A 17,101-nucleotide genomic window follows, 5' to 3' on the forward strand; every position below is an offset into this window, starting at 1 on the left:
TGGTCTTTAATGGGTTAAAGATAAACGAAAAAGTTTCATTGGAACGTTTAATTAAGGAAAAGTAATGATCGCAAGAAATCGCGATTCTTATTTATAGAACGTATTAAAGACGTTTATTCGACAAAAGTCTAGTAAATGTGGTTCATACGTTTCTCACCTTTTTCTTTTTACTTTTTATTACAGAACGAAAGAGTGCATAATAACGTAATCGTCACTGGCAACCGTATAACTATAATAAACATTAACAAACACGATGGTGGCCGTTATCAGTGTTTGATCGAGAACGGAATGGAGAATCCACCTGTAGAAGCCATTAACGTCGTTGTTAACTGTAAGAATTTGTGGTACACGTTCTCGTTGTTACAGTGACCTACTATTCTATATTTAAATGTTGCCTCAATGGAATAAATCAAACATAAAAGAACGTGTACAATTTGTTTTCGTAGACGCTCCCGAAATAGAGACAAAGGGGAAATGGGTGCATACCGGTCTCGGTGTTGAATCACAGTTGATGTGTAACGTGCACGCTCATCCGCATGCTAAAGTGACGTGGATGAAAGATGAAAAGGAAGTGATGCCGAAAAAAGGAAGCATAGAGATCAAGGGGAACAAAACACGGCATATCCTCGAGATTCTGCATACCGAAAAGGAACACTTGGGAAATTATACGTGCATCGCGCAAAATAAATTAGGACGAGCAGAGAAAACTATTTCCCTTACCGGTATGAGTTTCTTCTTTCTTTTCAATTAGAAGGAAAAATTTGAAAAATGAAATAAAACACGTTAGAGAGCGACTGAAATGTTTCGACGTTTGGAAATTTTTCACGTACAAAAGTTTGAAAATGAAAAAGATTCTAAAATTTGAATATTCGAAAATTTGATAGTTCGAGGATTTAAGAGTCGCAAAGTATGAAAATTTCAAGATCGGAAAATTCGAAAATTTGTAAAGCCAAAATTTCGAGAATTTGGATATTTTATACTCGAAAATAATGTGCTACAATGAAACGGCCATTAATTCGCTTTACAGGTCTTCCCTCTCAAGCGATGATTTTTGGTGGTGAGATGACAAAGACCGATTCGGGATTGATTTTAAAATGGCAATTGGAGAGTTATTCGCCAATTACCGAATACAAGGTAATTAAATACGTATTACCATTCTCTACTATCTTCGTATCTATTAGTATCTCTTTTCATATGATAATATAAATGTATTAATTGCATAATGTAGCTACAATATCGTTGCAAAGGAGACGATAATTGGACAATTCTGAAGCCGACGGTAACGAATGGTAAAGGAAATCAATTTACCGTGGAATATAAATTCGAAGGGCTTGAACCTGGATCGTATGAAGCGATCCTTATGGCCAGAAACGATTTCGGATGGTCCCCGCCATCAAAACCACACATGTTTGTAGGAGGTAAGAAGATGGAAAGATGACTTTTGTAATCGTTCGTTGTATAATGAAGTTGCTGGTTTACTAAAGTTTTTTTCCATTGCTTTACAGTATACGCGGGTGAGCAAGCTGAGAATGGTAAATATCGCGATATATACATTGAGTAATAGTATCTCTTTGTAAATAAGTATGATTCTTACGAATATTTAATGCGTTTTCAGTTAAAGGATCGTCATCAAGCGCATATCGATTCGCGTTAGACATTGCAACCTTATTCCTAGTCGTTTCGTCCTATGCTCTAAGTCTGTAATTTACTGAACTCCTTAAACTATAATAGGTACGTATGCAATTCACAGACAGAAATACTGTTTTACAAAAATATTCGTATCTCTCAGGAACATAAAATAATGGATCCAAGAATTTCAAAACTGACGATTTTGGAAATGTTTTCTTTAAAAATCTATAGAAATATTTATTATTCTTTTACTAAAGAAAATACATATTTTGTCTCACTGTGTAATAATCTTTCCTACAAATATTTCCAATCTGATTTTTCTACGTTAAAAGATATTCATAGAATTTAATTAAAAATTTATTTCATAAAAATTTTTCTATGTACAGGTAATTTGCTACAGCCAAAGCATACACCAGCAAATGCAATGGTGGGTTTAGTGAAACAAGAATGTCTAGGAGAACTGTAAATTGCTGGTGTAATATATTTTTTAAAATAATGTATTAATTAATGTTTTAAGCAAGCGCTAAACGATCGATGTGTTCCCTGTAGGAAAATAATATTTGCGATAGCACGTTATCTACGATTTCTATCCCTGCTTGTTGCTGGAGTAAAATTTCACGATGGTACAAAGAAAAGAATTATATCGTCATTTCTATGCAAGTACAACGAACACGGATACTTGTTTTATATCAGTATGCCGCTTTCTTTTTTTTTCTTTTTTTTTTTACAAAAATTTGTCGAAATTTAATTGTGGGCATTCCTTGTGTATAAAAAGGTAGTTTCAGATTATTTGACATGCATTAGGTAATTCTCCTAGATGTTCTGGTACGTATTATTGAAAAAGAAAAAGAGCATTTTCGTTGTATTCTAAATCAAGAATAATTATAAGGGATACTGTACTTTAAAATATATTTATATATCTATATATATTATATATATACGTACACATAATATAGTATTCATTGTACATGTATAAGTTCAAAGATACATGATTATTATTATAATTTATTTTTGTATGCTTAAGATTACTAGATCCGTGTTCTATAATGTTCTATAATGTTGTTTAGTGCCATGTACGCAGGTTTATTTTAACCATCGATCGTGTACAGAAACTGGCACTGATAAGCCATCCTTCTATCGCGAACGAAGGACATGTAGGTACCTAATGTGTAATAGCAAAGAAATAATGTTATTAAGAACCGCCGTAGTTAGTCGACGAAAACACGCGGGTTGGAAGCACATATACACCGTACTGGCACCTTTTCGAAATCTATAATATGACAAATTTCCTATATGTGCTTTCAATTCAGATTTCAATGTATAATGTTATGAGTGGAAATGAATGCCTGATGGAGAATGCAAGAAATGATGTATCGTTTTCCAAAATAGCTTCGTAGCTTCTAGCACAGAGACACGTCGTTGCATTGATTTATAACAACCGTTACAATTAATAGATTAACAAATAAATATTGTACAAAAATACAGTCGGTTCCAACAAATGGTGCACATTATGTAAACGTTTACGCGTAGGAATTTCAGTCACGCTTAACTCGACGCTCTGTATAGGACAACTACATATTACTTTTGTATAGCGTTCGTTGCATTTATTCGTTTGATAATAAATTCGTTGCATAATGTTAAACGCATTATACGGATACTTCTTCGACATTTTTAAAAGAAATTCATTACTACCTTTGGACCATCTAAATAAATTTATTAGTTCCGATTTTGATAACTCGATTTTATGTCCTTATCACGTTTTATTTGCGTAAGATTTTATTATCACAGATGAATTACAGAATATACTTAATATGTAACTACTTTTTTATTCCATATGATTTGGACAGTTGCCTAATTCTTTTATCGAACTTATTGTAAAGCAAGGTTGTTAAATATAATAGAAGATATTTTGACCAATAAAATCATTTAATTAAAACGAATCATTACTCTATTACACTCTATACCCAAAAACTTCCTATGGGATCTGATAACCGATTAAATGAATGCTACACGATAAATAGAAGAAAGCTAAAATAGCTTCAAAAAGCATTTGGACATATCCTTATCTTCCAATGAAGCGTTTTTTTCTATCTAGTTCTACATATTTTATTTGCATAGTACATTTTTTTTATTCATATAGAGGTACTAATAAATAAAATGAAACTTAATATACTTGGACCTAATAATTAGTAATATTTTATAAGGTGTTAATTCATTGAAAATATATTAAAACTACATATTTCTCCTTCCATAATTTCGTCGTTTATATCGTATCCAATTTTTTAACGGTATCTAATTAACGATAAAACATCTCTTCTTTTCACCGGCCGGTATTTCAGAACATGTGACACGAGATCCCCCAAGCTGTTAATAGTGATTAAGTACAAGATACCGACAGTGTATGGGATTTTGTGCCTAATATCCTGAAATACCGACCTTAAAAAATCAGAGTGCTTTTTACGCCCTCTACGATTTCCTACGGCATAAATAGGAATTATATTCAACTTAAACCGAAAGCGGCAACGCAGAAGTCGCTATCTAACTTTGAATTCATGAACTTTTAATCGTCCATAGATGAAAATTACAACACTAGTCATGGTTTGAGATAAAATTAATTTTGCTATGAAATTATAAACGACATACAAGGAATGGTATCCTAAAATTGCGATATGAATGTCCTCGCGATACTTATTCGTCCTAACACAAAATTAATGATAACTGTTTAAACTTTTCGAAATGAACGCTAATTGTAAAAGTAAGCAAGATAGCCGCGATTGAATAATATCGCAACACTAATTCTTAAACTGAATCAAATAAAAATTACTATTTCTGATTGAACTATCGTAAAAGCTACTTTAATTATTCGCAATAATTAAAAATCACAATAGTAAACAATTAATTAACATTTAAATAGAAGAGATATAACACTTTAAGAAATTCTAATAATTGGTAATAAGAAATGCTAAGAACGATCTATTATAGTTCGCAATACTACAGCAAACACGATCGATATTTCGTCGCAACGCTAACTCAAACCGTAGTCACCATTTTCTCGCAACTCTGATTCAAACCGGTATTATCATTCGCAACACAAAGAAAAAACAACGATTTGCCCGATGTAACGAAGGGCCGACATCGTAAATCGGCCAGAAGAGAAGTACATACTATTACTACTACAAATACTAAAGACGAGCATAGTGACAAAGTGATAATACGAATGACTTTCCATGCTCTGGATGATCCAGAGGATGAAGAGCCATGAGTAGTTGCCCTCTTCAATGACAGTTTGTCGGGCCTCTTCGGCTCGTAGCCTTTTCTTTCTTCGGGCGCAATGCCCGCTGAAACTTAAACCTAGGCTCGAGTCTTTCTAATAGCAAAATAAAAAAAAACGTATAAGGATAAAATGCTATCCCCCGTGCACATAGACGACAAACGATCATTATGATCGTTGCCCAGTCGCATGTGCGTGCTCGAGCGATAAACGTTCGTTTCGAGCTCACTCGCGACCGCGAAATTCGAAAAATCGATAGCCAAAACCAGAGACGAGAGCATGCTCTACCCGTGTCAGTTTCACCGCCGATTTTTCAAATCAGATTTCCAGAAACAGGTTTGTCACACGAAAACGCGCCTACCCGACCGGAGACTGTGCCAACCTGCCCGGCCCTACCTACTTATAATTAACAGACACACCAGAAAGTATACTACCTATCCTACCTAACCCTATATTTAAAAGATGGCAACACAAGTACACCAACACACTCACTCCACGGTTCTCACACATAACACCCGGGCGCAAGAGCCTACACTAGAGAGAACGTCCCGGGACGCCTCCGACACCCGAGTTTGACATTCAACTTTCACACTCTAATGTACGTACCGTTTTCCTGAAATCAACTGACGATAGCTAGCGACCATTGTGCGATACAAATACATACACATTTTAGTTTTAACTAAAAATAAATTTACAATTGAAGATATATATGTATTGCATTTTCTAAAGAAGTGACGACTTTCGAACAAATGGTACGAAATTTGATACGATTACACTGTTATTTGAATGTTATTGTAGAACAAAGGATATTATTATCTATATTTGTGAATTTCTTGAATATTAATAAGAATCGAAACGACGACGCAATTCCACAGCCTAACCACACACACACAATGTGGAAATTACATTGTTCACGATACACCAATTATCGTCAGTCGCTAATAAATTATTAAGTTTATGGTCATCGTACCCATTGCCTTTCCTTCACCCGCGTAGCACCTGGACACGCGAATGAGATCCTGGAAATGGGTACGGAAAGGATTAAACCTGAAAATCCTGATCTAAAATATGATTTATATGCATCTAACGGACTACTGTTCCTGCATTTTTATTTATTCATTATATTTGAAATTATTGTGAATCTACATTAATTTACTGAATTTAATAGCGTAAGAAATTATTGAAATTCTAGTATTGTAAAAAAAATGGGCAAAGAACTTATTTACGAGAAAGAATTTATTTACGAAAGAAAACATTAAAACTCAATGCAATGTAATAATAGACTGCGTAGTGTAAACATTAATGTTAAATAATTTAAGGTGATCTCTTCGTCAAAGCATATTTTCGAAATCACGAAAAAATATTCAAAATTTGTTGCTTTGATTCCAAAATCTGCCTACCGCGAAGTTTCTTCTTGCACACAGAAAATACATTTTTGTTCGGAAGGAAATGGACTTTAATACTTTTACAAACAAGTTATGTATAATATGTATTGTCACCCATTGCCCTAAAGGGCTACGAGCATATGGCCCATCGCGATTTGTTTTCTATCTGTAGCTCATCGGAATTTTCGAAATAATTTTTCCACGATACTACAGTATTTAACTTCTCCGTCGCAAAATAATCAATTCAGTAAGTAATTTTAACATTTATCATTTATCCAAACATTCATATTTTATTCATACGCGTACTTACATCCGTATAAATCCACTTATGATCATTCATAATTAATCAATCAATTACTAACATTACGTAATATTATTCATGCTAATAAAAAATGCAATATGCAAGAAGACCTATCCTGAACTAATAAATAAAACACATACAATAAAAATATGTATTACCACTTACGGATATATTAGATACCCGCGGTCACTATGCTTGTAAAAAATTCTACGTAATACAACCAGTCTCCCTTGTCGATTCGGATCTTTCATCCTACGGCATGAGTGACTGATTGGAGAAACAAAAAAGCATGCGACTCACAGTTACATATGAAGAACGATGTGGACAATGTCAACGTAGCTCAGAAGAAACCATCATGAGGACCGTCATCTCGGAAGAATCATCAAACCTTATGGTAGAAGTATTGGTTGTGAAATATCTGTAACAAAAGATAAAATAGTGTGTGCATGTGTGTATATATATAATTTATTGTTGAGGACAAAATTTTATAGTTTATTAATGTAATAGGGAAAAATAAGAATTTTAAAGTTTTATTTGCTAATTTTATAAAAATGTATCTCTACACTGAACACTAACGAATATTCTAAATGCAATATATGTAATTTTAGAGATTATATTGTGTTACCGAAGACTGAGATATATCTTCTAGCAATAAACTGTATCACATTTTATAAATATTCGGAAATCCTCGCAACAAATCAAGAACTCCTTGGCAAAACAGTTGCTTGATAATATTACGCGCCAAAGGCTGAACTTGTAATGGCGTCTTCTTCAGAAACAATAAAAATTATTGATAAAACTCGTGAGATGGCAGTGCTATAGAAAATTCACGCGGGAAATGCAACAATGTATAACTAACTGCAATCTCTTAAAGGAGACTACACATATACAATAAAATGAAGTCAATCGACTTTAAATTAAATTAAATTAAAAAAGTACGAAAGAAGTAGAAACATCTATCAAGAACATTCATTCTAACTGTACAGAATACTATTTAAGACATATGTAGATCGAAACAACGAAACAATTCGTCAAATTTTTTCGAATTTCACAGCATCCCTCTAATACTTCGAAGTTTCCCTCGCAATCAAACAACGATCTGCATCAAAAAAGAAATATTAAAATAAATGTATAAAAAGAGCAAATTGTACGAAAATGAAACAATCAAACCTAAATTGTACCTTGAAAGCTTAATATACGACCTACTGGAACAAAGCTACTGGAATAAACAGAAAAAAGATAATCTAATATTAGATTACAAAAGATTTTAATAAATTATGGAATAAAAATGTACCTTCGTTAAACGAAGTTTCAATGGTGGAAGAATGATTGTAAAATATTTATCACACAAATCGACACCTATTACGGAGTAATACTGAAGGTGTCCTATCGCTTCGACTTTAGGCACTAGACTGCCCCCCGCGTCTCTGTTTACATAAGCAATTTCAGTTGGTAAAAAGTGTTTGGGGCTCTCTGGCAAGTCGAACATATACATATATACACTTATGCGATAAGAATCGTTCAATTCCTGGAAAGGATATATTTTCGATAGGAGGGTATTATGTTTCAAATAAAGAAATAATACGTTAAACTGATGTAAGCATAAGCTAATACAATCTGGGTGAACAAAATTTATGAATTCGAAACCTGGATATCTGTGTTTAAAAATTTAGCACGCGTGTCATAATGTCATTTGATTAAATAAAATTGGTTGAAAAATAGAAAAGATGATAACGTTTAGTTTGAAATAAAATAATATATACCTTAGGTCAAAAAATTATAATTAAATATATCTTATATATTTATATCTTATATATTTATTATGTATTATATATATATATATAAGTAAGTATTTATACAGATGTATTATGTATTCTCATTATTTTTTATTACTTTTAATTTCATAGGTATAGAATAGAATACGATAGAATAGGATAAAGTAGGATAAAATTGGATTCTATACATGTACTTATTTTTAAAACATATTTCTTTAATTGCATCTACATGTATATCTATCTTATAATTAATTAAAACAAAAACGCACGACATCCCATGATGTCCTTGCAATGTTCAACGACATCCCATGAAGGATGCTAATAATTCACTTATTAACGAGTATGTATTTGCAATTCAATCTAGATCATCCAAAATCCCTATGGAAATTTTCAATAGTGTAGACTCGAGTATGCAGAGAGCTAGTTCTTAACCTAGCATTAATTCCCAAACATTAATCGATTAATATAAAAATAATGTAAAGCGCGTGGAAATGACTACACATGAGAACCGCTCATGAGCTACTCGACATTACGTATAAATCTCGAAATTCACGGTATTAACAAGAACATCGAGTTCTATTTGACCATAAACCTGCATAAAGAAATAGATATTTCGTGATCTAAGCTGCGAGACATTTATCTCCGTACAGCGGAATCTTACAAGGAAGTTATATATCAATCCGCAATCCTACTAGCAGCATTCCGTGTAAAAGACACTTTTATCCAGTTTAGAACAAAGAAAAAAGAATATTATGATATTGACACTATTCTGAATTCTGTAACTTGTAAAGCAATATTCGGTTCGGTATACTGAACTATACATATAACTTTACTTCCGCAACACTGATGTCTTTAATTTCGAAAGAAATATATAACCACAAAATGCTTAACTTCCTTTAAAAAATAGATTCAAAAATATGAATATTAAATAAAAATCACGGCTCCCTCGAAACGAACTTCTATTACTATGGCTACCAGTTATAAAAAAATTGATTTCTGCCACCACGGACCCCTTTTGATTTTGCATACCGCATTGTATGTATTAAAGTATTCACAATTTGAATTTTACATGAATACTTCTATTTTTGATAACCCACGTATGTTCAATTTTTTAAATTCACGAGGTCCGTATATAGACCTTTCCGCGCAAGCGTGCAATGATGCGGGCGTATTGTCCGAAGACGGTGGATCAGCAGAACCGAATTAATGTTTTTGAGGCCCAGAACTATTGGTTCAGGGATGGCCCCTTTCATGGAACAATGAAAGAGAGGATTAAAATGAAATAAATTTACGTAGAAACGGAATAAAATTTATTTTGTAATAAACAATCGAGCTCATGTTTGAAATCAAATAATCATATTCAAATTAACATAAGAATATTCAGTACTTATTAATAATCAGGTAATAAAATACTTGGAATAGAGAGGCAAATAAAAAAAAATAATAAAATAAAACGGACAGAGACCGCCGATTAGGTAGAATCCTAATTAATAATCCTTGTTCATTCTATTCATATTCTACAACTATGCTAATTAATTTTGTAATTTATTCGATACAAATAAATTCCTCTCATAATTTCCGATACTGCTTATATAAATTGCAACAAATATTTTCGGAAGTTCATATATACAGAAATAGATAACTGTTACCAAGTTATCATTGTCACAGTCAATGACTTTTCTATTATAATTATTTATTTATAATTCATTAATTCTTATGTTTTTTAGAGGTCAGAATTACATTCATATTTCCATAATACTAATTACCATAGTAATTCCATAGTAAGCAAGTAGTAAATCTACAGCTAACCTATTTACTTGTTTAACACTATAGTCTATAGACAATATGAAATATAATATAGGATGCATGTTCTCTCCCCTGAGATATATATCTGTACCTACATTTTCTACCCGAGTCAACTATAGATGCTTCGTTATCTTCCTTTACCTGAGAACATATAGCTGTATTGGCAGTGACACATCGATCACTGCGATTGGTCCATTTGAGGAATAACGTTTCACATGAGTATATCTACGAATTCTGTATGGTTGTGGGGGTAAGCAGAAGAAAGAAGGGGATAAGGAAAAAAGCTTAGGAGGATCAGTTAGTTGTCGACAGTCCGCTTATTTAGATCGTTGTTTTCGTTGTGCATAAATTTGTGATAAAAGTCATAATGGATATAACTAAGAACACGCGGGAGAATGCTGTGGGAGAGTGCCAGTTGACGATCAGATTGCTGGAAATGTTGCAAAGAACGAAATACGAATTGGTGCAAGAAAATGGACAACGCCGTTTAACTGCTCCAGAAATCATTCGTGGCGAGAAGCAACGCGTGAAAGGTGCTGAAATTTTTCTTGGCCGTCTTCCGCGAGATTGTTACGAGGACGAATTAATGCCGATGCTGGAAACAGTCGGTCGTTTGATTGAATTACGATTGATGCTCGATTTTTCTGGATCAACTCGCGGATATGCATTCGCCTTGTTTGAAAATTCAAAAATAGCAAGAAGCGCGTGCGCAAAACTTGACGGTTACGAAATCAGACATGGACATCGTATCGGCGTCGTTAAATCGGTTGATAATTGTCGATTGTTCTTCGGTGGTGTACCCAAGAACAAATGCAAAGAAGAATTTATGCAAGAGTTGAATAAGATTCTTGAGGGCATCACTGATATCTATCTGTATCCAAGTGCACATGACAAGACGCTGAATCGTGGTTTCATATTCGTCGAATTCAAAGATCATAGAGCAGCCGCGATGGCAAGACGAAAGTTAATACCTGGAAGAGTCATGTTATGGGACCATGAAATCGCGGTTGATTGGGCCGACCCTGAACCTGGTGATCCTATCGACGAAGAAGTTATGGAAAATGTAAGCTATTTTAAGCTGTGTGAAAAATAAAAAAAAATGTAGAATCTTATGTTATTAGAAAAATACATATAAATTTTCTATATTAATGATATAAGATAAAAAGTATTTATAGCATTTGCTATTATTTATAGGTTACTGCTTTATTTGTACGAAATCTATCTTTGAACATGCCACCACAAAAAATTCGAGATATCTTTCAGAAAAATACAAAAATTCCTATCTTAAAATTAAAAAAAATTAATCATTTCGCGTTTGTACATTATGAAAATCGTAAAGCAGCACAGAGTGTAATGGACATTATGACAAGTATGCTTATTATTTCATGTCATGTTTCATTTCGTCTTTAATCGTTGTACACACTTTATTAAAATAAGAACAAAATAGGACATAATGGCGTCGCTGAGGCTGAAGGATGGGAAATACGTTGGGCAAAACCAATCGGAGCTACGAAAGTCTTAGAAAGACAACGATGTATCAACGAAGCTCTAGCAAATGCAAATTCACGTAATCTCGAAGCAAGTTACGTTAAACGCGCACCAGTGAAAAAGTCTGATCATAAGAATATCGTGGACATGAACGCCAACAATATACTCGATATAACCTCAATACACACAACTGCTTTACAAAACTTCATTAGAGAAAAGTTTGGCGGTACTTGTTACTTTAACTGTTTGCGCGTAGCGAATGGGTCCACTTTTATGTGTAAAGTAAGTGTATATGATTATATTCATTTATATTTGTTTTTATTTTCTCAACATATTTTTTTTTAGTTTCTGATTATTTATTGTCTGTTTCCTTTTCTTTCATTTTCTTAGATAACTATTGTTAGACAAGCCCTTACTCTGTTCGAATATCACGGAGAATCAATGCCAACGAAGCAAAACGCTATTGTTGCTGCGTGCACAAAGATGTATCAACTCATAGCTTCTATGTTCCAGGATCTCGGTGAGTATATGAAATAAAAATATTTTCTAAAAATAACATATATATCCAGCTAATTTTCGCGTTCGAATTCACTGAACGTAATTCAATACATGATACGTTCTCCAGGAATGTAATTGATATCAATTTCACGTTTCGTATAATTCTTTATCTTGATGTCTCCATTCTTCTCGAAGTTTCGGATATACGAAAATTTATTTCTGTATTTCTTTGTTTCGTAACTCGACTTAGAAACAAGTAACATGGATATTACATGAATAATTAATTAACGATAATCTAACGAATTTTATTTAACGAATATTTTGGAAGCTTGTAAAACATTAGTGAAAGAGAGACGGTGGTAAGTATGTAGCTATGATTTATGAATATTTTTTGTCTGTTTTCAAACAGTGCTACGGGAAAATGAGCACTATTGCATGGAACAAAAGCTAGGCATTAATCCTGCGGTTGGGTCGGCAGTCAGCTGGAATAGAGAAATACATTATAATTAAAGAAATTACTTTCGTTGAATGATTTTTATAGTGAAACATGCAAAGATCATTGATATTATTTATAACGTAGAGATCCAAAAGCATGATGACAAAAGTATTAAGGAAATATTCCAAATGTAAATTAACTTTTGCATTTCTGACACAAAATTGAGATTTTAACGGTAAATTTTTACAATTGAAATGAATTTTAACCAAATTTTCAAAATATATTTGTACAAAAAGATCGATCGGAGTATATTTACAGTTTTATTCAATTATGATATAAAGCGCATTTTTAATGATCGTTTAAAATACCGTGAAATGTTGTGAAAATTTTAATTGTAATACCTATCACAAATGAAGTTGAACAATAAGCATATTTTTTTAAAGTAATCTACTAGAAGATTGAATTTAGAAAATCTAGCAACTGCAGGTTCTCTACGTTAAATATATAGTTTAAATACATATTAAGTTAATTTTACTCTGCCGGTACGAGTTAAACTATATACGTACTGCTCGTTAAAAAGTTAATCGAATATGTGATAATAATCTGTGACAATCAATAAAATTATATATTAATTGGTTCGATTTTCAGATTTAACGTAATAATTTTTTTACTTTTAAAATTGTACAGAAGCATTAGTAATGATAATGATGTATTATGTTTAGTTGTTTCCACAATCAATTCACAAAATTGTATCTACATAAACGTTCAAATAAACGGACACATTTAATCGTCTGTTTACGATCCTTTTCCTTAAACATATTAAAAAGCGAAAAAACCATGAACGCGTTTACCTAGCTCAAAAATTTATATTAACAATTATTAAGAAGCAGCGTTATTCGATCTGTAGAACTTAATTTATAATCAGAAATCATATGATTATCCTCCATGTAAAGTCCTCGAAGCCATAACCTCATTCTCTCCGGTTTCCAATTTTGATCTCTCTCGTCCAAAAGTTTAGATATCATTTGCTTTAAATATCCAACCGTTTCTGAATGTGAAATTGGAACTTCCAATCGTGGACCTTCTAGCCTATATATTGTTATAATTGGATGACACCTGCATGCTAATTAAATATTTCTTACATAAAAAGAATGCATTTTTTTTTATCATTCGAAAATGGGTTTACATATTATTACCATGTTTACGGGACATTATGCCATGTAATTTTAATTGTAATCCATTTAACTATAATTTTAGTAACAAAAAATCTTCACATCACAAGCAGCTTACAGTAATTCACGTAAACTACAATTTTGAATAATTTTATTAGGGTTAAAATACACAAGAAAGTAGGTACATCGAGCACTCAAATAGATTTTCTACTCGTACCTAACTTCCCATTACTTTGATATAACTTACATATACGTTTAGAAGAAACATATAGATATATGTATTTTGAGATTTAATTAAGTGTTTCTTAGATTTAAGGAATTCTAATTTGCGGTGGTTTAAATAAAACGTTTGATCTGAACATTGTCGGTAGAATCGCTGTGTAATCTTCAAGTATTCTTCTCGCAGTCTCGTTGTCCGTATTCCCAGTAATATTTTTAGGTCTCATACAGCGTACCAACTGTTGGGCTTCCCTGATACATTTGGTGTCTTGCTGTTCTGTAGAAAACAGTTCGTACGTGTAATTCAGTAAGTTTTCAACGATGCAATCGAGAACTGTATCTTGCGGTATTACTCCGTGGCCATTTTGGGAGCACTCTTTGATGGCGGCGTTCATCCATTCCCATTCGTCCCAATCTTTACCATAATTCACATTCATAGTTTCAAACTTCCATGTTAAATGTGCACGATATCTATATATTATAAAACAAATTAATTGCTTTAAAATAATTTATTCCTTATAGATACACGTTGGAATGTAGTACGTCTCGTGTGTAAAATATCAATATTTTCACATGTATATATACATTGTAAAAAAAAATAGTTTTACAATACTACGAAAGAGTTCTAGAGTAGTATTTATACGAAAATCTTGAAATGGAAAAACACGAGTTTCTACTATTGCAATACAGATAAGGATTTAAGGAATTTGCTTTTAAATATCACATTTTGTATCACGTCGATCAATTATCCATTAATTATTTTAAGAACGTAGTTGTATCTACGTAAGCAGCACAGCTTTTAAGAATACGCTTGACAGTGAGATCGAAGAAGAGCCGACTGCCTCTTATATTTTTCCGTAACTCATTTAAACTAGAAGCCGCAAACGATAAAGTTCCAGAATTACTTACCCCCAGAACCACGGGTTCTTCTCAAACTTTACATTTTTAAGGTTTCTCAAGTAGTCGAACATTTGAAAGTTGATGATTTCTATTTTATTGTAATCGAAATAGAAGTTCTCCAAATTGGGAAGCATTGTGAATACCATATCATAGATCATAGAGATATTGTTGAACGACACGTCTAGAGTTTTTAAACTGTATACATTCATGTTCAGGAACCATTCGTAGTTTACGGTGGTCAACTTGTTACCCCACAGTAGCAAGTTCTCTAGTTTGGCGAGATTTCCGAACGCAGCAGGACTTATAGTCTGTATGTCTGACCCGTGTAGATCCAAAGTTACGAGGCTCGCGCCAAATCTTTCAAAACTGTATCTATAAACAAACGACACGTTTCATCAGAGTTTCTTTGTCGTCATTATCTTCTGTCTGGTTTTCATGTTATCAAATACGTACTTGTTAGGAAGCTGACATCGTAACGACTCTAATGTTCAATAGTCTCAACACAATTCGATATCAACTAGTTACAAATTTCATACTCAATATTTTCAATGAAATATTAGGTCATCTCATAAATAATGTCGTTTTTTGGACTCTATTAAGCGACATTTTTTCAGTGAAAAAAATTAATACTTACGTTTATTTTTAATCACCGATGATCATCCTGATTTTTTGAAAGTACACTTTACCAATGTTTCTAACAGTATGTTTAATTTTACTGTCTTTTTCAATTTGTATAGCATACAAGGCCGCAAATTGTTTTCGCTGACACTCATTTTATAACTTCTTTTAATACGAAAAAGTTTTTAATTCGATCTAATTGCTTCGGACTCGTATCAAAAACCATCAAGAGGATATTGTTTAAGAAACACAAGGAGAAATTCCTACAAACATATCAGCGAAACATGGTACGCGCGTTTATCTGAAGAAAAATAGGAAACGACATTTGTTATGAAATGACCTAATAACGTCAGGATATAATCATGTAGGAAAACCTATCGTTGTAAAATCTTATATCTATACTGTCCAATTATAAAGAAGAATAGCATCCGTTGAATAAACAGTTTGTAATAAATTGACCTAAACTTTCGCAGTTTCTAAAGCGATTATAACTACATATATTTATAGATTCTATCTGAGTCCAGAATATCTCTGTTTCGATAAAATAGAAATATACATTTTTCAGATTATTAAATGTCTAAAACTCGAACAATTTCGACTGAAATATGACTTTTGTAGTTCCGAAGTATGACCTTTTCTTACCCTGGTATATTATATATTCTCGAATCTGAAATCGTGATGGACGTACTATTGCTATACCCTTCTTTCAATACCGTTAAGTTCGTGAGTCCCGTGCAGATCAACGTGACTCTCTTATCTTGCCATTTGTTGATGATTCGACAATTGGCCCGCTCCGTTACGACGTTTGCCAATAGATTAAAAATGAAAAGTGCATGTAGCAGACGTTTCATGATTCACGCGAGACAGGAACCGACGTTGAACACGAGCGTTTAATTAACTGTACGTTTCTGACATCCCGGGCGATGAGCAACTGAATCGTGTGGGCGGTGCGGCGTATCCTTCGACTCTTGCTACGTTTTCCTCTTTTGATAAGAGAATCGGACTCTTTGTAACCGATCGAAAAAGTCGTTTCATACTCCATGAAAAATAAAAGAACACGCTATCGTGCCTCTTTATTTTAGCTTTAAAGTTGGTCGATAATTAAAAAAATTCGAGTGTAGCTTCTTTGCGTCTGCGGATAAAATATCTCACGATGCAATGTCGTTCGTTCGATGAGAAATCTCGGTTTTTCAATATTCGTATAGAAGAAAAATTAAAAAATTTCGTATCTAAAAATGTGGCACATTTTTTACGTAGTATTACTTTAGGAATATTCCTTGCATTTACCGGCAACATGCCTTGCAAATTGATTTTTAGTTAAATCTCACGTCACTAAATAACAAATATTAATGGTAAGATACGCGAGATATTAAGTTATATATTAGTTTACTGGTTCGATAATATTCCTAAGACAACCGTGTCCTATTTCTTTCAAGGTACAACATGTAGAGACACGATTTTCGAATCAATTTTCATTACGGATATAAAGCGATCCAAGTTGTCACGAAACAGCAAAAACATCGCGTTCTTGCGAAACAATAAATTCGTACATTTGCAAAGAACGTATTGATTCTTACTTTGATGGAAAAAGTTTTCCTTTTAA

The 17,101-nt window shown here is 32.9% G+C and overlaps 3 protein-coding genes across 3 annotated transcripts in view; 2 read left to right on the plus strand and 1 right to left on the minus strand.

The window, feature by feature from the left end:
* LOC117206596 (neurotrimin-like) overlaps positions 1-3,353 on the plus strand; it is a 66,108-nt gene extending 62,755 nt beyond the window's left edge. The window contains exons 4-10 of the mRNA XM_033446072.1: positions 184-331; positions 447-722; positions 1,028-1,134; positions 1,229-1,418; positions 1,506-1,532; positions 1,616-1,731; positions 2,016-3,353. Of these exons, the coding sequence (XP_033301963.1) occupies positions 184-331; positions 447-722; positions 1,028-1,134; positions 1,229-1,418; positions 1,506-1,532; positions 1,616-1,704 (837 nt within the window). The 3' untranslated portion in view covers positions 1,705-1,731; positions 2,016-3,353. The remainder of the gene's footprint in view (positions 1-183; positions 332-446; positions 723-1,027; positions 1,135-1,228; positions 1,419-1,505; positions 1,533-1,615; positions 1,732-2,015) is intronic.
* A 7,181-nt stretch (positions 3,354-10,534) lies between these two features.
* LOC117206598 (APOBEC1 complementation factor-like) lies at positions 10,535-13,312 on the plus strand. Its single transcript, XM_033446073.1, has 5 exons — positions 10,535-11,230; positions 11,362-11,536; positions 11,615-11,937; positions 12,046-12,175; positions 12,563-13,312. Exons 1-5 carry the CDS (start codon positions 10,535-10,537, stop codon positions 12,661-12,663), a joined length of 1,425 nt encoding a protein of 474 aa, XP_033301964.1. The 3' UTR covers positions 12,664-13,312.
* Positions 13,313-13,789: 477 nt separating this feature from the next.
* Positions 13,790-16,431, minus strand: LOC117206600 (slit homolog 3 protein-like). The gene is made up of 3 exons (XM_033446075.1): positions 16,141-16,431; positions 14,890-15,252; positions 13,790-14,451 (listed from the first exon to the last, which is right to left on the minus strand). Exons 1-3 carry the CDS (start codon positions 16,347-16,349, stop codon positions 14,073-14,075), a joined length of 951 nt encoding a protein of 316 aa, XP_033301966.1. The 5' UTR covers positions 16,350-16,431; the 3' UTR covers positions 13,790-14,072.
* Between the last annotated feature and the right edge of the window lie 670 nt (positions 16,432-17,101).

Source organism: Bombus bifarius, unplaced genomic scaffold, assembly GCF_011952205.1.
Source record: "Bombus bifarius isolate JDL3187 unplaced genomic scaffold, Bbif_JDL3187 scf7180000008008, whole genome shotgun sequence".
Classification (NCBI taxonomy): domain Eukaryota; kingdom Metazoa; phylum Arthropoda; class Insecta; order Hymenoptera; family Apidae; genus Bombus; species Bombus bifarius.